General features: G+C 41.6%; 1 protein-coding gene across 2 annotated transcripts in view; it reads left to right on the top strand.

Annotated features, from left to right (window-relative positions):
* Positions 1-8,312: 8,312 nt before the first annotated feature.
* Positions 8,313-23,686, top strand: part of nrd1a (nardilysin a (N-arginine dibasic convertase)) — a 47,717-nt gene continuing 32,343 nt past the window's right edge. Inside the window, exons 1-6 of one of the 2 annotated variants that reach the window (XM_012853927.3) lie at positions 8,313-8,414; positions 8,609-8,688; positions 8,811-9,131; positions 13,616-13,835; positions 17,569-17,650; positions 20,340-20,493. In XM_012853927.3, coding sequence (XP_012709381.2) covers positions 8,956-9,131; positions 13,616-13,835; positions 17,569-17,650; positions 20,340-20,493 — 632 coding nt within the window. In that variant the 5' untranslated portion in view covers positions 8,313-8,414; positions 8,609-8,688; positions 8,811-8,955. Of the gene's footprint in view, positions 8,689-8,810; positions 9,132-13,615; positions 13,836-17,568; positions 17,651-20,339; positions 20,494-23,686 lie in introns of both variants that reach the window. The other variant, XM_021311343.2, reaches the window with a different exon arrangement.

Genomic DNA, 23,686 nt, shown 5'->3' with positions numbered 1-23,686 from the left:
GGCCTTCGCCCAAACAAGTCATGTTAGAACTGGTAGACCTCCTTTAATTTGGTTGGTTGACTGGTAGACACCCTGGATTCGAGTATAAACCTTAAGTTTCCAGCTGAGAACTGGACCATTGCAGGAGCTTAATGTGAGCTCTCTTGTTCCATTGAAAAACTAGCTCTGTCGTGTGTTTGGGATAGTTGTCTGGCTGAAACACCCTATTCTATCCAGGTTTTTTTGTGTTCTAGCTGTTGATTTAAGGTGAGGTTGGTACATTTGAAGTTAGTTCTCCATTATCACTTCTCTCACTTAGTGTGTTGCATCAGGTCCACTGGAAGAGAAGCAATCCCTCAGCATCACGCTGCCCCATTCTTGCTTCACATGTGTTCTTAATTAGAAGAGCTTCACTATGACTCCTTCAAGTATTGGTTGTCGTGGTGGTCAACAAGCTCAATGCTTGTCTCCTCTAAGATTAAAAATGTTCTCTAGAATACATTCAGCTTTTCCATTTGGGGCTGGTGCTTCATTTTTGGTTGACACCCCTCTCAGTCCATGGGAATGAGGACAATAACAGCGTTCACATATCTTTAAGGCTTGGGCCTTGTTTGTTCCTGTGTCATTTTATTTTAAACAATCTCATCAATTTTCTTTCATTTGCAGCTGACAGTTTGGGTCACATGTTTGAAACTTAGACACAACCAAGGGTTTCAGCAGGAAAGTTGTCCCAAAACACATGTTAGAACTTGAATTTGAGTAGATCAGGAAAGCTATATGTTTGGCCGCAACTATCCCTGTTAGACTTTAGTTAAAGATATTCAAGAGCAACACAAGAATGAAACATCAAGAATCAGCACCCAAAGGTTGCTGGAACACCAGCGTGTCACTGTCACGAGTGAAATGGGCTTTTCATCAGTGCGGCCTGAGAGGGTGCCGACCAAAAACAGAAACCGCTCCAAAATTGATTCCTTTAATCTTGACTGAAATTTGCTGTGTACCACATGGACAAGTCAAATGTCCTCTGGAAAGTCGTTGTATGATCAGATAAGAAAGACTAAGTGGCTATTTGGTCAAAGTAGCAGTAACTATGTTTAAAGGAGTCAAGTTGAGGCTTCCAAACCCAATAAGACAGTGGTGGAGACACAAACATCGTAGTCTTAGCATCATGTTGTGGGGCTATTTTCCTTTCAGAGTCACTGCACTGCACAACGGAGAAGGAATAATGGAGGCAGAAGCCTACTTCCAACACCCTCAACCCTACTTCAAATCACCAGCTAGCTTAGACATAAGCTTATGTAATAACAGAGACCTGAGTCATAAAAAATCTGTGTACTATGCTTGAAAGCTGATTCAGGGGCTGCAACTTACTAACATTCATGAACTTTACCGCTTTTAACAAGAGTGGTTAAATATTGAGCCAGAATTGTGTCAAGACCTTATTGGTTACAAAAATGATGTGGGTTTTTGCAATTTGGGACATTTATCTAAATATTGGTGGTCATGTATGTAAATAGTTGCACCTGTTTCTTTTTGATCCAGTGTGAAACAGAAGTAACAAGGAGTAAAAGTAAACCTGCATGTCCAGTTCAAGTTTTGAAAAATCACAGATGCTCTCTTGTGTATAACCACTTCCTCCTGCAATAAAAGTTCAAATATATCAATACTAGTCCAAAGTGATTTGACGTTCAGCCCATGAGTGTGTCTGCTTCTGTCGCTGGGTATAAAAATACAGCAACTGTGCACAAGTTTGTGATTATTTCCATTTAAGGGTGAAAGAATCACAGGCCTGCGCTCATGCAGGATGTACCATATAGAGAATATGTCGGAGAAAGATTGACTTTGCTCACCGTGGTGACGCTGTTGAACCGTGGAGGCGGCCTAAATGAAGAAAACAAATGGAGAGGAACTGAAAGACGATGGTTATCAGACCCCATCAGATACCTGCGTGTCTTTTCTTCAGAGGCAGGAGCCGCTCTGAGCACATAAAGTAATTTTTTTTCTACTTCTTTTTTTTGGGGGGTGGGGGGGGGGGGGGGGCTGTTGACCAGGCCTCTAAAGTAGGGGATCTATTTATAATGGCCTAGTGCTGTCTCTGGAGCTGTCCAGTGCTGAAATGGATGGGGATTCATGCTGTTTCATTTCAACCACATCTCCTCCTCCGCCTTTTCCTCTTGACTGACTTATTTCTTTCTGATAATGTTTTAGATTCTTTATATTTCACACTCCTTTCTTGTTTTATTTTATCTCCTCTCCTCTTTTCCTTCCCTATTTTGACTCTCCTGTGGATACCTATTAATTCGGACTAGTTTCCTTGCCACACTTTCTTTGATTTAATCCACTTTGTTTCCCTCTGCAGGCTCACTCCGTCTTCCTCTTCCACTGAGGACGCGTTGCAAAAAGTGGTCATCTCGGTTTTGTGGCTCTCTCCAATTATGTTCTTGCTCACAAGATATCCACTGGGATGCATGAGTGCGCACACACTCGAGACTTGAGGGCAAGGCGACACGTCGAGAGGAGCGGAAGACGTGGATTGTTCCTCTTCTCTGCCAATCCACAGATGTCCTTTAAAAATCTTATTAATGCTACATGTTGTTCTCATACTCCTATGGGTCCCTGAATGCATGCTTTTGTTTCTTTAGGGGTCCTCACTGCCCCTCCCAGTGTCCTGTTACTCAGGAGACTTGATGGAGAAAGGAAGAAGGCAAGAGAAAACTGTATTCTCCCAATAAACAAAGGAGTGCTAATTATTTTACATTTTGACATACTTCAGTATACTCACAGTTAGACACTTCAAGTATATTGGAAGATCAGTGTACCTTGTAACGCATATTTTAATTTAACCTAAATTGTGGTTTGTTTATTTGCTGTACATTTTTGAGTACAAACAGGGACCAACTTCAAGCATACTAAAGTACAATTTAGTGCATGGCAGTTTATTCAAATAGTTTATTGGATTAAAAAAAAAAACATTAAACTTTTTTACAATGAACACTTTTAGAATGAATTGTAACTCCACCTTTTAATATGTAACAAATATGCCTGGGTAGCACTTTTATTAGGGTAATAATGTAGCCTGTAATGTCTTCATCTCATTCCAATTAAAGTGAATTTATACTGCATTAGTTCATTACCAAGATATTTTATTACTTTGTGCATTATTTAGAGGTAAACAAAAAATATTACCAGTACACTAATGCCAAATGGTACAATTTTCCCCCTAAATGATGTATATGCGGCTATTTACATACTCTAAGCAGTGTCCTAACTTCAGAGTAATACGTAATAATTCTTTTAAATACAGCACTGTGAGAAAGTAGGTGTAAGTAGTAACGCCTGACAGATTTCCCCTGCTTTTGCTGTTTAGCCACACATGTTAAATATCCTCAAAAACTGTGTATTCAGACAAAGATAACCAGAGTGAATACAAAAGGCAGTTTTCAAATGACAATTGTATTTGTTAAGGGAGGAAAAGTTACCAAAGCTAAGCTGGGTATAAAATTCCTAAATTGACTGTGTTAGGCCACAAATCTTTGAAAACTTTTGCTTTATTTAATTAGCTGCATCCAGGCACTGATTACTGCTGGAACTGTGAAATGAAAATAATAACATCACTGCAATAAAACCTGCCTGACAACGCGCAGCAGTTCCAAAAACAACACATCATGGCAAGATGCAAAGAAATTTAAGCACAGTTGAGAAAACAACTCACTGACATCTATCAGTCTGGAAAGGTTTGCAGAACCAGTTCTAATGCTTTTCGGACTAATTAGCTTGACAAGTGTGCAGATGTCTTATCAAGGAGGTCACAAAAGGTCCTGGGACACAATCCACGGCACCGCAGGCCTCGCATCTGTCCATGGTTCAACCAAAAGAGTGAGACTAGGCTGAAATGGTAACAATTGGACAGTTCCAAGGCCTAAATCCAAGACTTTTGGGAAATGTTCTCTCAAGAGAAGTTGAACTTTTTTGATAGTTTATGTCCCACTGACATAAACACGCTAACACAGCATTAAGAGCATTTCAGAGCAGCATACCGCCAGTCATATTGGGCCGTACTTTGATGATCAGAGAATGCTTTACTGCTTCAGGCCCTGGAAAACTTGATGCAAGTGAATGATAGAAGATCAGATTTTTGCTCTCTCAATGAAGAAAGTCCGGCCATCATTTCGTGACCTCAAGCTCAAGTGCACTTGGGCTAGGAAAAGGGTCTGAAGCACCCCAGCAATTTCACCTCTACATGCATTAAATAAACCAACCGGCTGAAGGTTTCCTCATGGCCTAGTTAAAGTCCTGACTTAAATCTGATTTAGATGCTGTGGCATGACCTTAAACAGGCTGTTCCTGCTTGAGAACCCTCCATGGGGAAAAATTAAATCGATTCAGCAAAGAAGGTTGGGCCAAAATTCCTCCACAGTCACGTAAAACACTCATTGCCAGTTACTGCAGGCACTTGGTGGCAGCTGTTGTCACCGTGCCCACTGTCGGTTTTGGGGGCAATTACTTTGTTGTATAGGGCTACAATATTTTTTTCCCCTCTTAGTAAATAACCATCTTTTGAAGACAGCTTTTGTGTTTTGCCAAGTTAATGTTAATGAACTGAAACACTTAATTGTTATTTTTTCTAAAAGCAAAACCAGAACATCTATCTGGAGGCAAAAAACATTTTTTACACCTCCCCTGGAATAATAACAGTTACGACAGTATACATTTTGTTAAACATACAGAAATTTTCTTTAAATACACTTAGGGAATTATACAGAGTTTCAACTTAAATTGTATTTCCATATATTTTTTACGTATATTGGGAATATACAATCGATTTAAGTTTAGAATAGGTTACAGCAGAATTATTTTCACAGGATCTATAAAAAGAAGGAGGAAGAAAGTGAAGGAGAAGAGGGGCAGATGGAGGGAGGGGAAATAAACAGACCGGCTGTGGGAGAGAGAAGACAATGAGCGGTGGGCATTTGAGGTTTTGTGAGATGTGGAGGAGGACGAGGACGGCCAGGAGGGCAGGTGGTTCTGTCATTAGCTCCAGATTAAAGCGGAGGGCAACTCCAGAGGACTGACCTCTGATTCACACAGTAGTTCTGCAGGCAAGGACAAGCCTCCTGGGAGAGACTGAACACATGCACACATGTGAGCGCACATGCTGGAGACGCTGTAGTGATTCACAGGATTACCCACAGGCCCATGATTACACACATAAATACACAGATATAGCCACATAACACCCCCTCCTCATTTACACCGTGACTCAGAAGAACATGTCAACTCCCACACACACACACACACACACACACACATGATCTCTCACAGACACACACATAGCTACGCCACTTAATCAAATCTCCTGTTTTAATTAGGATTCAAATCAGTTGCCATGGGAACCTTGCCCCCTCGGAGTCTTAAAGGCAGGGCTCTTTCTCCCCCACCTCCAGCGACTCTGCGGGAAGCTGTCCGAGGAGGGGACGAATTCATAATACCTACAGTGATTCAGCCGGCTGCGTTCTACAATGCATTTTGCACAGACACAATTTTTTCTGGGGAGGCCTGAGGTGCCAAATCTGAACTTCAATTTGGGCTCAGTCACAGAGAGGGGCACAGAAATGGGGAGGGGGATGAAGGAAAAAAAAAAAAAAACAGAGAATTACGATGGCTCACGCTGTTATTCCTGATGATACAACGTACCCGCTCATGAAAAGGCCATGCGCTAGCATTAAGAAGAGGAGGTTTTTGGTTTGCAGAGGCCTGTCCAATCAATCGGTGACACTGGGAAAGTTTTCACATGGCAGTGCACATAAAAGCCTTTTTGCACAGCTCATATAGGTTGGTTTTCCTTCTTATTACAGCAGCCATGCTTTCAACAAGCTTTGTGCTTGCGTGCATGTCCCACAACCAGGCTCTGCAAAGTGTGCGAGGCTTACGGATCAAAAGAACATGTTTGACAAAACCCCATACGGTGCACTTCCACAATATTTGCACACATTTTGAACTTTGATACATTTTGGAATGTTGCAGACACAATTCTTTTAGTGACTTTTGGGATTTTATGTGATAGATATACATGAAATAGGGCATCATTGTGAAGTGGAAGGAAAATTATTTATGGTTTTCAACGTCATGGTTTAAAACTTCATTTTGTATTTAGCCTTATGTGTTTAATATTCTTGGGATAAATACATTGGTTCTGTGAAGCCCTCTGAGATGAAACATGATGGTAGCAGGATCCTGCTGGGGGTGTGGGGGGGGGGGCATTATTTTTTGGTTCTTTGTGGAAGCAGGTCAGAGTTATAGGAACACAAGTTTAGCTAAACACTGGGGAATCTTGGAAGAAAACCTGTTAGAGGCCCCCCAAGCACTGGAACCTGGGTATGGGTTCATCTTGCAGCAGGATAACACCAATAGATGTGCAGCCAGAGCTGCAATGAAATGATTTAGATCAAAGCATAATCATGTGTTAGAATGGCCCAGTCAAAGTCCAGACCTAAACCCAATTGAGAATCTGCGGCAAGATATTTGCTGTTCACAGTACGGCAGGTCGAGGCAGGTGACCGTTCATACTGAGCCTTCTTCTGCTGGAGGTTTTTTCCTTCCCGTTAAAGGGGAGTTTTCCTCTCCACTGTCGCTTCATGCTTGCTCAGTATGAGGGATTGCTGCAAAGCCATGGACAATGCAGATGACCGTCAAGAATGCTGCTGGTCAAGACTTAATGCAATCTGCTGGGTTTCCTTAGATAGGAATTTACTTTGTTGACCATCAGTATAACCTGATCCAGTCTGTATAATCTGAATAAATTGGATTTTGGAAAGTGCCTTAAGATGACAGGCTTCATGAATTGGCGCAATATAAATAAAATTGTATTGAATTCATCAAACGTAGCTTGAGCTGTGTTGCAAAGAAGAATGGATAGAAATTCAAGCCTTTATATGTGCAAAGCCGGTCCGACATACTCCAAAAGACTTGCACCTGTATGGTTCTCTCTGTACTGTTTGTCACAATTATGCACAACTTCGTATTGGCCTATTATCAGCTACGCCAAAAAAAAAAAAAAGATACATTAACACATGTGGTAGTAAGTGACAAAATGTGTAAACATGGAGGATGGTGGATGGATGAACACTTTTGGCAAAGAACAGTATTAATGTGCAAGGTCAGTACTTTCTCTTCAGCCTGTCAGCAATTCTATCATTCGTGTTAATATTAATCAGACTGAGGAAATATTTATTCAGTGACTAATGCCAGAGCTCTGTTTAAAGCGATGTGGAGGCTTTAGTGTTAACACTAGTGTTTCATCTCACATGCTGATAAGACGAGCCAGAGGCTTATCGTAAAAAGACTGGATGAGAAAAGCTCAAAGTGCAGCCGAGCCGTGCCACCTTTATCCATCCCGAGAGCCTTAATATCAGCTCAGGTGAAGGCTGGACGTGATGAATTAAACGAGGAGGGGATGCCAAGCGAAAGCCATTAGGATACAAGAACTCCGGCGTTTGTCTGGCTTGCCGGTTGTCATGGTTGCGGTGTTTATCACCTCTTTCTGCCAACACCGGCCCAGGGGCAAATCAGATTGGCTTCAGACTGAGAGAGGGAGAGAGAAGAAGGACGGTGAGTGAGGGGGAGGACATATTGGCACAGCAGAGGGGTGAAATGCCAACACTCTGCAGAGTGAAGGCTCAAGAAGAGCACTGGACAAATGTCAATGTGGCTCATTCATGATAAGAATGCGTTTCCACCCGTTTGACTCAGATTTGAGGATTTAGACCCAATTTGTTCACTGTCCTGAAGGCTCTTTCTGTTTTGCTGATTTGATGCGATGCAGATCTTTAGCAGATGCGGAATAGCTCTTTAGAAGATCTTGAAATCAGTGGAAAAACAGCATTATTAACGTACAGTACATGTGTAGAGAGGCATTTAATAGGAAGTAAAACCTCCCCATCCCCTGTGGCTTATGCCTGCCACCTACCGGCCAGAAGGCACCCAGGCCTAAACCTTTGCGCAAGTGGAAGCAAAGAGGTCTGGTTGTAGGAGCATCATCTTTCATTCCGAGCAAGGCCAGTCTCTCAAGAACGTTTATACAATCTTCATCTCTCCCAGGCTGATTTAGACTCCAAATGGATCAATTATACCATTAACGGGTTATGACAAGAGGCCGGCAGGACATTCTCCATCAGGCGTCCATAACAGGTAACAGATGGCATCTCCCTGTCGCCGCTGCCTGTCCCGTCTCTGCACACACCACACAACGTAACAGCCGCTGACGGGCGGCCAGGCGCGCACGTGGGACATCCCCCCTCGAGCCACGCCCCGTCGATACGGTCGAGCCAATCGGCGCGCGTCGTGAAATCCTCTCGGCCAATCGCAACGCTGCTTGTTGAGGAAGCCGGAATCGACGCGTTGCCGTCGACGTCGCGCTGCTAACAGCAAAGAGGAAGGTATGGAAACATTATCAGCCTGCCGGCTTGGTTAATCGTGTAAAAGTTTTGTTTTTACTGACCAACAGTGCCTCCAGTCGCTTGTTACACCTGTTTAGCTTTCTCCCCGAGCAGATGCGCTGCTTTTTGTACTCTAAGCTGCACCTCCAGCTCTGTATTGTGTTTTTTTTGTGTGTGTGGGGGGTTTGTTTCAGGACGGTTGGATTTTTAGCTGACATCAAGTTGAATAGGGCGAAAGCGCCAGACAGCCGCTGTGAATAGCTGCATTGTGCTGGTAGGTTAGGCTTTGTTTTTTTATTATGTGAAAGCCTGTTTCAAACATTTATCCCTTGCGCCATATCAAAAGTCCCGTTAAACGTCTGCGTGTACCTATTTTTATTCTTTCTCTACCTGAAGGGTCTCCATCATCGCCCTGTTCAGGCTGACACGGCGTGTCGCCGCGCTAAGGACCGCATTCCCGGTGACAGCGAGCCGTCCCGTCGTTTACGGCCGAGCCCCGCTGTCCGCCCGCTGCCCCGAAGCCCCGAAGCCTGTGCCCGGCATGCCGCAAGCGAACAAGTCCAGAAACGGCCCGGCGGCCGACCGTCCGGGCTCCGTCCAGGCGGAGGCCCCGGCTCCCCGCGAGGAGAGCCGGGCTGCAGGGGAGGATGGAGGAGGAGACGACAATGTCGGGGACAGGGAGATCATCAAGTCACCCAGCGACCCGAAGCAGTACAGGTAGGTACCAAGCCTCTCCGGGGCGTGTTCTCCTAAGTGAAGTGCAGCATTCCACAGTAGGCCCACGATACATTGTCATGCAAAAGTATTCAGACCTCACGGATCCCCTCTCTCCTGTTATGTCATGCTACAACCATATATTTCAGAGTATGTTATGGGATGGGCCTTTGTTGCTGAATAAATCGGATTCTACAAAGGATATGGACAAAAAAAAATATGTAAATCTAAAAAGTGTGGCATGCATTTGCCTTCACTGTCAGTCAGTTTACCTTCATTATTTGTCCCATTAGGGAAATTTTGCTTGCAGCCAGGTGAAAAACACAAAGGCAGACACCATCACGCCACAACACTGGCTAACAAACAAAAAAAAAAAAACAGTTAAAACTCCAGTGAAAATATCCATACAAATATCAACTAAAAAGCGAGCAAACTAAAACAACAAAGTACGCCATGTTTTAGATTTATCTGAATAATGGCCTGATTAACGAAAGAGCACCTCTGTCTCTTGGACCTTGCTTTAGGCTGTCCGAATCTCTTTCCAGGCGATAGGAGCTTAAATGCCACGAAGTGAGTGATACGGATGTGGAGAATGTCTTTTGCCTCTTTGGAAACATTTGTATTAGATCAGGTAATATAGGCCCCAATATTCTGACAGCGCTATTACTATGTGTGCTATCCAGTTCTTGTCCCCCACTGATGGGTTGCTGAACCAAATGATAGAAGTGTAAGGACAGATTTTATTATAGACTTGTAGAAAATGGTCAAACTTTTTACACACCCCAAACTGGTTCAATTTGTAGAGGAAGTGCAATCTGTAGTGTTTCCCCCCTTTAGTAATATCTAAAGGCGTTGGACTGGACTTCTTCCTAAAATATATTCACAAATCTTTGGTTTTGGTGGCACTTTTATGTTGGAGTTGTCACACCACATCATTAATATCCACCATCTGACTGTCACGATTTGTTCTGAGGAACCTGAACACAACCACACACTGAGTTTAGTTTAGTGAGTTTTATTGAATGATGAGTTGTGGAAGAAGATCAGAGAGGCTGAACCAGACTGGAGCAAGAGGATGTAGATGGCAGGAACTGGTGGACAGGCAGGAACTGGAGGACTGGAGAGAGAGAGAGAGAGAGCTGGAGAGCTGCGGGTGCTGCGCTGAGAACCAGCAGCTCAGCAGAGAGATTCCTTGGAGCACTGGGGTAGCAGGAGATCCAGCAGCACAGCAGAGAGCTTACTTGGAGCGCTGGGGTAGCAGGAGATCCAGCAGCAATGCAGAGAGCTTACTTGGAGCGCTGGGGTAGCAGGAGATCCAGCAGCACAGCAGAGAGATTACTTGGAGCCCTGGGGTAGCAGGAGATCCAGCAGCACAGCAGAGATTACTTGGAGCGCTGGGGTAGCAGGAGATCCAGCAGCACAGCAGAGATTACTTGGAGCGCTGGGGTAGCAGGAGATCCAGCAGCACAGCAGAGATATTCCTTGGAGCGCTGGGGTAGCAGGAGATCCAGCAGCACATCAGAGAGATTCCTTGGAGCGCTGTGGTAGCAGGAGATCCAGCAGCACAGCAGAGAGCTTACTTGGAGCACTGGGGTAGCAGGAGATCCAGCAGCACAGCAGAGAGCTTACTTGGAGCGCTGGGGTAGCAGGAGATCCAGCAGCACAGCAGAGAGCTTACTTGGAGCACTGGGGTAGCAGGAGATCCAGCAGCACAGCAGAGAGCTTACTTGGAGCGCTGGGGTAGCAGGAGATCCAGCAGCACAGCAGAGATTACTTGGAGCACTGGGGTAGCAGAAGATCCAGCAGCACAGCAGAGAGCTTACTTGGAGTGCTGGGGTAGCAGGAGAGATCCAGCAGCACAGCAGAGATTACTTGGAGCCCTGGGGTAGCAGGAGATCCAGCAGGACAGCAGAGAGCTTACTTGGAGCGCTGGGGTAGCAGGAGATCCAGCAGCACAGCAGAGAGCTTACTTGGAGCGCTGGGGTAGCAGGAGATGCAGCAGCACAGCAGAGAGATTACTTGGAGAGCTGCGGGGGCTGTAGTAGCAGCAGAGAGAGTCCTTAGAACGCAGGGGCTGCACACGAGGGAAACTCAGGCAGGCAAACGTGGGAGAAACCTTTTACTGGCTGACGAGGGAGAGTCGAAGCTCTGACAGACAGACATGGGAAAGATCTCTGGCTGACAGGCTAGGAGAGCTCTGACTGACAGACGTGGGAAGATCTCTGACAGCAGATGAGGTTTGAGTGGAGACTGATGACGAGGGTAACTCTGACTGACAGACGTGGGAAAATCTCTGGCAGGCAGACGAGGTGTTGGTGAAGGATGATGACGATTCGGCGGGGAAGAGCAGACTGAGGGAGGTTTAAGTAAAGGTATTGGCAAGTGCACTGAATCCAGGCTTAATTAGGAACGGCAGGTGGAACTAATGAGGAGGTGGAGTGGGAGCTGGGCTGCATGAAAGGTGGAAAGTGCTGGGAAGCTCATAAGGAGACAGGCAGGCCAAAATTGACTGACTAGGTCAGCTGCTCCCAGCGCCAACCACCACTTGAATTTCTCTTGTCTCTTCCAGTGTTGCATGCATCCAAAGACTTCACTCAATCGATATGGACTTTGACTGTTTCTTTTTAACTAGGGCTGGGCGATAAATTGATTTAATCGATTCATTCGAATTTACAATTTTTTTAAGGTTTAATTTTTGGAAAATCAAGATTTTGTTTTGCCAGTGCACTCATTGGACTTCCATGGGGAGAACAGCATCCAATGCTGAATATATGTTTAGGAAAATATAGTGTCAAAATATTGTAAAGAGGAAACTTTTTACCATAATACGAGACACTATAATTTACTTATAGGTTAGTTTGAAGCTACCCAAGTAAAGTGAAGCCTGTTCTTAGCTCATTATGTAAAATCGCTAGCAGCAAACATTTAGTTATATTTTCATTGTTTACAACGGCAGTGTCGTCATGTTGTTTCACAAGCACGTTTCCCAGCTTGTATTTTGATGCACTTTGAATTCAGGTCAACTCCCAGACGAAATGTTTGGCATAAAAGCAAGTTTTTTATGAAAAAAATCTTTTTGTGAAACAAAAAGTAGGAAAAAAGGTCAATTGATCGGATTTGGCATAATAAAATTGGAGATTCTATTTATAAGCCATGTCGCCCAGCCCTAATTTCAACACATGGCATCCCCATCTCAAGTCTTTTGCAGAGTCTAAGATATTTATTTTACAGCACTGATTTGTATTCATCTCAGTCGACCCTCTTATTAACTTATCAGCTTCACTATCTTTCCCATCAACCTACAGCGTGATGCTGCCACCCCATCTTTTTCCATTGGGATGGTGTCTTTCGGGTTGATTTGCATTCTAAGTCTTTCTCCACACACAGTATGTGCCACGTCAGCCAAGGAGAGGAAATTTGGTCTCATCTGACCGGAGCACCCTTTTCCAAGCCATGTTGTGTCATGAACATGGCTTGGAAAAAAACTTTAACTAGGATTTCTTACAGCTTCCTTTCAACAATGGCTTCGTTCTTGCTGATCTTCCATAAAGGGCAGATTTGTCCCGTCAACAGGATCTCCTGTCTGAGCAATGCATCTCTGTAGATCCTCCTGACTCCATCATTTCAGAAGTATATCTCTTGAAGTTGTGCTACTCTCTTCTGTTTTAATCCATTGTTTTCAAATGATCGTGTGAACAGTGCTCTGTGGGATGTCGGTAGCTTGGTATAAGTGCTTTAAAACCCAATCCTGATTTAAATTTCCCCGCAACCTTCTCCCTGACCTTTCTGCTGTGCTTTCTTGGTCCTCATCATGCTCTTTGTTCTCTAGTAAACCTCTGAGGTCATATAACAGCCGCAGTTCTATTCAGATTGAATTACAAACAGGTGGATTTGTATGTGCTTACTTAATTTGTGACTTGTGAAGGTAATTGGTCACACTGGATTTAATTTGGGCTCCTCTGACAGAAAGTATCGCTCGATGACAGTAGTCTGCCCTGGGCAGCGAGCCATAAAGCTCCTCCCAAACACTGCCTCCATGTTTAGCTTTTAGGGCTTTAGCTTATTTCAAGTCCCTTTTTCATTTAATTGAATTTCATATTCACTGGAATTCTCTAGGTTCATAAATGTGAACGTAGTGAAAAAAAATGACCAAAATCTGCTAAACCCAATCCACAAATGATATTGAGCTTCTCCTACAGCTGGATCAGTTCATTGTTATTATTGTCCTCATATGATCTGATTTCATGCTTTAAGCACACGTCAGCGCCCCAGGCCTCTGTGGTGTATAGTCTGAAAATGTGCTTGGAAAAAAAAGCACAGAACAAGCCTCAGAGGGTTCAAGATAGAGCCTTCAAAGTAATGCATGATTTAACAGCCAGCTCCAAATCAGACAAGAGGGGGGGGAAAAAATTATCTATGAAAGTGGTGATGTTGGAGTTCCTCAAAAGGTTGTTGCGTGGTTTTACCTTTAGTGTTATGCTCCTCAGGTACATCGTGTTGGACAACGGCCTGCGAGCTCTGCTCATCTCCGACTACAGTGGGCCAATGGCATCGGATGGTGATGATGACTTGGAGATAGAAGAAGAAGAAGAAGAGGAGGAGGAGGAGGAAGATGGAGAAGAGGAGGAAGATGAAACAGGGGATGAGGATGATGAGGACAAGGGGGAGGAGGAGGTTAAAAAGAAGAAAGGAAATGCAGAGAAGCAGGTATTGCGCTGGTGTTTTGCTGGAGAGCCTCTGTTAGGCTTTAGCAGGCTGTACAAATCCTGAACATCCCTTGAATTTTCCTTTTTAAATGGCATATATTAATATTTTCACCATTTTTTCATTTTTCAGTTGGATTCAACATTGAAAAACTTGTTCAAAACAAAACAAACAAAAAAAACGGCAAACTCGAACGTTAACGCATAATCCAATGTTTACCCAGAGCCCAAGTAAGGATACCAAAATCTTTCATTTGAAGTCAATTTGATAAACTCAAGATTATTATGATAATGTATCCAGTGATGAGGATGAAGCCAGGGCAGATGTTGTCTGGGTGTATTAGCCTGGATACCTATCAAACCGGCATCCTTTGGAGCAATTTAAAAGTACCCTGTGGCTTAAATTTCTCACAGTGGCAAATGACGGCTTGTGATTAAAATCTGTATTTCAACCAAGCAAGAAAAAAAACTGGAACCTTTCAAATGCATGCAAATTCTTCTCTTTTTTTGACCAGCATTTTTGGACCAATAATCAGAAGGATGCGTTCTAATGTTCTCTTATATAACTTTAATTAGTGATCTGTGCAGTGATTATGCATGTTTATTTATTAATTGTTTACATTTTTGTAGTTTACCTGCACTACAAAAATGTAGCTAATAAAAAAGCTGACACCGCCTCACACACCTCTTAAATCCTATAAGTCCCTCTGGAGTTAATTTAACCCCAACAAAGTATTGTTTTGGTTTAAAGCCAAATCGACACATGTGGTTGGGGGAAAGGAAATTACAAATACTTATGCAGTCCAGCATGTCCTACTTAAAAAGACTAACAGTTGAAGCTTAATCATTGTGAAGCCTGAGCGGTTATTGATTTAAGGCAATCCGTGAAAATCAGATGTTTCATACTGACAGTAACAACAGAAAAAAAAGTGTTTTTTAAATGATCAACTGTGTGGTCAAGAACATCAGCTACAGCAACCTCTTTGCTCGGGTTGTTTATGCCAATCTCAAACCGGCAATCCTCGCGCCACATGATTCCAGCATAGATTATATTTATTTGTATCTGTGTTGCCAGTAAGCGGCAATTCATCTATTCAAAATATTCCTGTTAAAAAGTTTAACAGAATCTGCCTTTATAAAAGTTCTGAAGAGGCCGATTATGTTGACACTATATGTATTCAGGGGATTCATGGCTTGAAGTTATGTTTTTTTTTTTTTTTTTTTTTTTTTTTTTTTTTTTTATTTATTATGACTAAAATTAAGAGGAAAAACTAGAATTTGACTGTTGAACAAAAAAACATTTGGTGCCATAATTGTTCAACTTGCCCAACTTGTCTCCACCTTTCAGCTGTGTTCCTGTTATTTCTTAAAGTTCACTTTATTTTTTTAAAACTCCCGCAGTGGGTCCGAGAAAGGCTCCTAATGCATAATTCAACAAGTCCATTTGAGTACATGTTTGAAAAAAAGTGTCAATTCTTGCGGCGCAAAATGACTCTGAAGAGTAAAACAATGAAACAGTAGAACATTGAAAATGTGGTCAAATTTCAATATAGGAAATTCCAAAAGCAACCTTAAAAGTTTTTTTTTGTCTTTTATCTGACTGCCGTACCTGAGACTAGTTCTGTTTACCCTCAGTCCAACCCTGTTCCCTAACTACTAATTAGAGGAGACTACTTTTTAGAATAATTAAAGATGCGTATCTAGAACATTGGATGAATTTTGCCAAACCAAAAAAAAAAAAAAAAACAGCACTTTTGGTCTCTGGCCCCAAACCATGAATATAAATTGCTATATTACTGTATTTTTTATTTATTCTTTTGCTTTGAGGTAAAGTCAGAATTTCGGTTTATCCGTAAAATGTGACAAAAATAATACGTTTGCAAGGGAATACTTGTAGAATTTTAACGTGCTGGCTTGGTGATGCAATGTGCGGCTCCTAACAGGGAAATGTGTTTGGCTTTGTTTCTTTAATTTTTTTAGTTTTTCATTTTTTTTTTTACCTTAACTGGTATTGAGTTCAAACATTTTCCTTTTTTATCTTTACTGAAAATACCACAAAAAAGGAATAATTTGGTCGACACATTTTATTTTATGGTGGACTTTCTTTAATGCACACAGAGTGCCTAACGCTGCCTCTATATATTTGTTTGTGTCTTTTAGAATAGAATGTAATGGATCCTTTATTGTCCCACAGTAGGAAAATTCAGCTGTACCAACAGCAAAAAGCAAATTTACAACCTTAGAAACCATACTCTACAGTTAATAAAAATAGAAGACTCAAGAAATGAAAGAAGTGTGCAATTGAGTAAGGTGATTTTAAAGAAATGTGCAAAACATGTTGGTGTATTTATGCATAAAAAAAACAGCAGACTATTTACAATTATGAAAAAGGCAAAAAAAGACAGATGATTTAAAAAAAAAAAAGTTTTGTTTGGAGCAGTGACGTTCCTTTGTGCATTTAGGAAGTTGCAGACAAACTGGATATTTTACACCTAATCTTCAAAATGGGAAAGATCATTCAAAATGGCACGGGCGAGGCTCTTAATAATAGTCGACCAATTTTCAGGAGGCCAGGGTAGAGGTCAGGGTCCTTCAGTAAGCCCAATACTAGCCTGCTTCATCCATCCTGATGCCACTTTTGATGTGTTTGAGATCATTTTCCTGTTGGACACCCAAACAGCTTTCTGATGGCCAGCTTCTGATGTGTGGTTCTGACCAGTTTGTTCAATGCACCAGTGCAACCTGTATACTTATACTTATATTTACCTGATTATTGTGCACAAATGGCTTAATCATTGTCATTTAACCAGATGTTTGTCCATCAGAAGGCTGTTGGGTTTTCCATATGGGCAGCTATGTGTTGAGTTCTGAAAGGGGGCTTTACGCTTGCTGATGTTAAACAAGACATTGATCCTAAAGACACATTGGGGTTGGATGGCTATCCTTAACGTACCTCAATGGGCTTCCCGATCTACCAACCTCACTCTCAGGTTGGAAACTTATGCTATTGTTTCTGACAAAAGGATTGGTGAAATAGTTTGTCTTGTGGTAGAGTTATACCAAAAGCTTGTGGTCAAGTTTCAGCCGTCTTTAATCAAATGTTTTTGGCAACGCATTTTTATATTTGAGCCTGTTGGTATAATTGTACATTTAGTTTGATTACAGAATATTCACGGTAAATTGTGCGATTCTTGTTTTTTTGTTTTTTTTGTTTGTTTTTTTTTTATTCCATGAAGCTGTGGGCTGTAAAAGAAAGTCCTTCCTTCCCACTGTCACCACATGCTTGCTCAGGCTGGATTCAATTTAAGTCAATAACTCAATGTAATCAGCTTTATATGAATACAGTTCTACCAACTGGTGTTAGGATGAAATGGATCGCTTTGTTTTGTAAAGTGCTTTGAGATGACATATGAGGTGACCAGGTGATATAAAAATGTATATTAGTTGTAAACGTTCCACTCTGGAAAAGGAACAGTTTAAATGCGTAATGAAACAAAAGAAACGTGAACGAATGTCTGAAATGAAACTGTATGACCAATATAACTTCATGACTGCATGATAGAAGAAATAAGCTGTTATACTTACCAAAATACGTGATTACATTCATTCACATGTTCACATTAAGTGTGGTGCTTCTTCTCTGCTCCTTTCTGAAACTGCATTGTTTGTGGTTATTTGACAATCACACTCCGCTGAAAATCGGAGGTCTCCACGGTAATTTGATTTCTCTGTTTAAGTCGGCAGCAGCTCTGTGTGTCGGCGTGGGCAGCTTCAGCGACCCCGGCGACCTCCCCGGCCTCGCTCACTTTCTGGAGCACAGTGAGTAATTAATGCCGGTCGAGTCCAGTCGAGTTCTCGTTTTCTTTTCAGGGCCCCGACACAAGGCTGAGACAGGAAAATTAAGAGCTGATTTAGTGGGGGGAAAGTAAATCAGAGCAGTGGATTCTGTACATTTCATCAGTACTATCAATCAGGTCATTTAAAACCCAAAGTATCTTTGGATTTGTTGTAATAGAAAGACTATTAACTGATATAGGCTATTATAAGATTTAGTCGACTCCTCCAAGTGTGGGGAAAAGGAGCCTCGGCGCTGCCTTTTATCATGTTTTTTAATGTGAACCTTTCTCTTTGAAGTGAAAGGTAACCCTGTCACGTAATCCTTGGCTGCCACTACATTCAAAGCCTTTTTCATTTTTATGTCTCCACACCTATTGGCACTCGTGCAAATGAAAATGGAGACTGGAGAGATACAACCTTGTACCTACAGTTTCACTTCTGTGGCTCCTTATGTTTCAAAAAGAAAAAAAAAAAATAATTATCTAGTTCAAATGATCCGTCTTTAGAACACATCTGCAGGGGCAGCACTGCAAACCGGCATCAGATCCTCGTGTAAAATGTCAACTTTACTTTGTTGAATGAGCGCCCCTAAGGGTTTTCCTTCCTATGTTTATCCCAGCCTCAATGGAACGTGTCACGAGGTTGAAGAAAGATAGCACAGCAAACTGTGCTTTAAGAAGATGGGAGGTTACGTCGTCTATTTATATATTCTACAATCTGTCTTTAAGCTGCCACTTATCCTAGTTTTTAATGCACTCCAGGTAGATTTTGTTCCTCTTTGTTTGCCTTGTAATCCTGTTTCGTCAAGTTCAAGATCAGTTAACAGTATGTGACAACGCTCAGAATAACCCTCTCCTTGGGCCATGGTCATCCAGTATGGGGGGGGGGGGGCTGGGTGGGGGCAAAGGGCATAAAATTAGCTTTAGGGCTTTTTTTGACCCACTTTTCCTGCCGCTTATATTTGCATCCAACTCGTTACCTGCAAAAACCCATTTAATACTCGCAGATGCAAAACAAGAAACTAGTTTAAAAAAGTCAAACAAAATCTTCAGTTCAGTTGGATTTGAGTCAATCATGGCTGCTAACCGCCAGGACTTATGGGGGTAACGCTTTATATTAAGGTCCTTGTAATAAGCATTAGTTAATAGGTAATAAGACCTTAATAAGTGCCTACTAGATGCTTATTAACATTATTATTTGTTTATAAGACTATATATGCATTAATAGACTCCTTACCCTTATGGGGCCTCGCCAAGGCATTCATACTGAATCCTCTTATGTTTTGTCACATTACAAGTGCAAACTTCATTTCATTATTTTGGGATATTATGTGCCATGACCATGAATTAAAAAAAATAAATAAAAAATTCAAATCTGAACAGTGTGGCAGGTCTATGTTTCATTCCTGCTGTGTCAACGCTTTATAAACCCCCCTTTTGTTATAATTACAGCTGCGGATCGTTTTGCATCCCCACCAGCGATGCACATCTACAAGCTGAAAGTGGATTTAGATCTGGACTTTGACTTTGTAGCAGAGTTGGTTGGATTGTTGGTCAACCGCAAGTCGAATGCATCAACATAAGTTATTGCCTTGCAGCTTTGCTCATAAAACGGGGCATTTGTTATTTTAAAAAACGCCCCCTTCTTCGAATCATAGTCCGCTACGGACGAACAGAGCGCAGCGCCATCAATGCCGTTCCCAGCCTCGCTCCCCAGGGATCCCCGCTGGGCCGCTGCTCTCTGTCTAGACGCCACATAATGCTCTCCTTCCTCTGCCTGTCGGTTTAGGTTGAGCACACATTAGGCGTCATGGCGGCCTAGATTGCACATACTAACTAACTGTTTCTGCGCTAGGCCAGCTAAAGTGACTCATCATTGGGAAGTGGAGGGACAATAATACCTGGTTCTTAAAAGCTCAATAAAATCCAGTAGAGCCAATTGCCTTTAGTAGTCAGGTTATTAAGGCTGGATGGGCGAGCAGATTCTCTGACCGTTCCCCTCCTTGCCCTGCAGGTTTTAGTTTACAACCAGGTCTGTTGGTAGATTTGTCACACTCTTCCCATTTTTGAATGATGGATTGAACAATACACTGTAAGTTTAAAACAAAAAAAGTCAAAACAGAAATTATAGTATATTCTGAAAGGCAGTCACTAATTTGCTGCTATTTAGATGATATACATTGACTAAGGGTAATTCGGGCCATAAGATCCTTCTTTTATTGTGCAACAGCAAGACATGTTACAGCCTGAAGGAAAAGCTAGTGCAACGCAGACTGCCACACATCTTTTGGATTGCGTTCTGTTATGAGGCCGCCAGCGGCAGAGATTGCTGGGCGTTTTTCTTAGGTCATTAGTCATAAAGGAAGCCCGTGCTTATTTTTAAAGTTTGTCATCCAAACTGTCAACAAAACGTTAAAAGCTTTATTTAGAGCTATGTGAAGAGAGACAAAGCTATCATTTTCTGAAGTACATTGTCAGACTGGCTCATTGTCCAGGCAAACAAGAGGACCCATAAATAAAATACACTTCCTTTTGAAAGCGGTTGAGATGGATTTTTTTTTTTTTTCCACCCGTGCTCTTTTTATTTGTTTATTTATGTGCTCGTTCACTGACGTACAGTCACTTTTTTTCCCACGTCTCTCATCACATCCGATGTCCTTGTTGTATTCCAGTGGTGTTCATGGGCAGCGAGAAGTACCCGTCAGAGAACGGCTTTGATGCTTTCCTCAAGAAGCACGGTGGGAGCGACAACGCCTCCACCGACTGCGAGAGGACCATCTTCCAGTTTGACGTCCAGAGAAAAAGCTTCAAAGAAGCTCTTGACAGGTTTGGAAACCAGAGATTTCCTTTGTCTTTTTGTGTTCGTTTTTTTTTTTTCCTCCCTTTTCCGCCGCTGTCGCCCTTCAGAAGGGAACTTATTGAGAGCGGTCGCTTGACTGACAGATAAACAGAAAAGACAGAAACAGGGAAGGAGAACATAATTCAAAGCAGCCATTTAGATACTAAAAGCTTGTTTATGCACGTTTGATTACATTTGATTAAACTTTGTACAAAGAGATTGTGTTTGTCCAAAAGCATCTAATTATGCTAAGCTTGAATCTGGTAATGGGTAGCAAAAAGGGATGTGGCTCTATCAATGCCCAGATATGGAAGAGTAAAATCTGTTGCTGTCTTGCACACTTTGGCTCATTTTTAGCAAGCTGTTTTCTCTCTACATGTGTGCACACCTGAGTTTGCATTTTTATTCAGTTTGCAACCTGAACTTCATGGAAATCTAGGTTCTGCAATAGCAGCAAATAAGCAAATTGCTCAGTTTGTCTTAGGGTTGGGCGATATGGCTTGCAATTTAATAAAATCTCTCTGATTTTATTTTAGCAAATCCGATCATTCCATATTTTTGAAAACTTGCTTTTATTTCAAGCGTTTCATCTGGGAGTTGACCTTAATTCAAAGTAAAACAGATGGTAGGCACAGCCAAATATACTTTTTTTTTATTTATTAAGGGAAAATTTAAATAAAATGTAATCAAGGCTGGGAAAACACAATTGCTTTTTTAAAATTCTGTCAGTTTATATCAAGTTTGTACAAGACATAATGTATAGATTACATGTAACAATGAGAGCCTGAAACATTTTTAACTTTAAATTATTCTGATGAGAAAAGCATTGATTAGATTGTTCAATCCACATCACTTTTTTGTGTAGAAACTTCTTTTAAACTGTGATAAAATCTGATGCTGCTCTTAAAGTTTTAGGAGTAGTGCCTCATTCTTTCTGTATGATCTGGAGCCATTTTATCTTGAATTTACTGCCCACATTCATTTAAATGTGGGAGTAAGTCGAGCGCGTGTGTGTGTGTGTGTGTGTGTGTGTGTGTGTGTGTGTGTGTGTGTGTGTGTGTACTTGTACCGGCAGCTGTGTATGAACATTTTTGCTCATTTTACTAGTAAAGTGAGGACTTTCATGTGAGGTGAAAATCTTTTTTTTTTGGTCCTCACCTTTTGGGGGACGAGGGGTTAAGCTTAGGACTAAGGTGTCATTTAGGTTTAAGTCAGGCTTAGCTATATTCTGGTAAAGGTTAGGCCAGAGAAACGATTGAAAATGAATAGAAGTAAATGGAAGTCAAGGCACGGTCCTCAGTAAGTCTTTAAAACAAGGATGTGTGTGTGTGTGTGTGTGTGTGTTTTTACACGGTGGGGTTTGAAACCGTTCTTTTTAAGTGAATTTCATCATCTGCTGATGGATGATCCAACTTCTGCACAACTTTTACTGCTCCAGCTTCAATGATTTGAAGAGATGCGTGCCTACGACAGCAGAGTCCAGAAACTAATGACAAAACAGTAAAGTCTAGCTAATGCAACATAAATGTGATTGTTTTTAAAACGGTCATGGCCCAAAAGATAAGGAAAGTCACTCCTAGCTCTCTGGGTTAGAGGAGGGTTAGAGTAATAGATGCTAAAGGAAGTGTGCTGATCATGAACCTCAAGTGAGCACAAGGACAAGATGAAAGTTCCTGTTGCAAAAACAAATTATTATTATTATTCAGTAATAAAACTATAACTGAGGATTATCGACTGCACATCTGTAGAATCCCTCAAAACCCTTTTGAAAACATCTAACTGTAAAAGATTTGAGTGAGTTTTAAGCATAGGCCTGTGTTTACTCACTTAGACCAATTAGACCTCATTCACAGGTCATGTTCTGGAAATATACACAAAACAAAACGCAAGCACTACAATACACTGTTGGTATTAAATACATACTATTTTAATTCAGTTTAAAAAAAAAAATGCTTCCCTATTATTTTGTGGCCGGATGTCTGGCACCATTTATCTCTGGTCATTGTATCAATGTCTGGTTTTAGTTCTTGTGCTGTGACAGTCCCGTCCAGACACACTTGCTCACACATCTTTAGCATGCAGCGCTTCAAAAATGAACCCTCTGGTTCAGGGATACATCTCGGTCTTGGTAATTTTTTGAGGCCAGGTCCCGCTCTGGAAACAACAGGGGTAAAAGAATCTCCCCGGGAAATTACACCGGATCCTGGACATGTTTCTTTCTTTGGGAACTCACCTTAATTGTTGGGGAAAGCAGCCTTTTAAACAAGATGCAAGGCATTGTTATTTTACAAAGCAGCAGTCTTCTCTTGGTCACATTTTTGACACAATCTTGTTTGTTCATAGGAATGTTTATAAAGATGTGTGTGTGATTTAAAAATAAATAAATAAATCACATTGTGATGTTCATGGCTGACTACCCAAATCATTTTAGTGACATTTTCACTGCAGGAACCTTTTCCAGTAACCAGGAAATGGTTTTAGGGTAATTTTTCCTCCTCCATTAGTTTCCTTTGCAGGAACCAGGGCCAAATTGGACAAAAGCTGGTAAGACCCCCACCTAGGAAATTGGCCCTTTAACAGAGGTAGTCCGTTTTGAACTCAGCTTTAATTGAGTTTTTTGTTATTATAATAATAACTGCTACTAAACATTCCCTTTTTTCCAGAAGATTTTGTTTAACGTCTCCTGCAGTTCATATTTTCTGTTACTTTTTAATTATGCAGCAGGAGTAATTCACAATCAGAAATACTTTAATAATATTATTATTTGCAAATAAATTTACACACAGTCACCAATGTTTAGTGAGCTTTTAATCCCTAAATTAGTTAAATCCCAGGGTCAGATTTTAAGTGACTTTCATTCAACCAAGTAGTTTGTTTCTATAAGGAAATGAGACGGACGTCTCTTAAAATATAAGAAATGCTGTCTAAAAAGGGGAACAGTTTGGGGAAAAAATTGCTAAAATTGCTCTGTTTGTAATGTGCATTTTATTAAAAAAATGTCTTGTTGAATATTAATTATACCCTTCCAAATAATCTATAGAAAATGATTTATTAGCATCACAGAAATCAATTTGTTATAATCTACATAATGATGGGGAAGTGGTGGCCAAATGGTTTGTGTGCAGGGCGCATGTGTACTGGAGAAGCTGCAAGGTTCCCAGTTCGACTCCCACAAACATC

The sequence above is a fragment of the Fundulus heteroclitus genome, chromosome 19, assembly GCF_011125445.2.
Source record: "Fundulus heteroclitus isolate FHET01 chromosome 19, MU-UCD_Fhet_4.1, whole genome shotgun sequence".
NCBI classification, from domain to species: domain Eukaryota; kingdom Metazoa; phylum Chordata; class Actinopteri; order Cyprinodontiformes; family Fundulidae; genus Fundulus; species Fundulus heteroclitus.
This window is presented reverse-complemented; position numbering and strand designations above follow the sequence as displayed.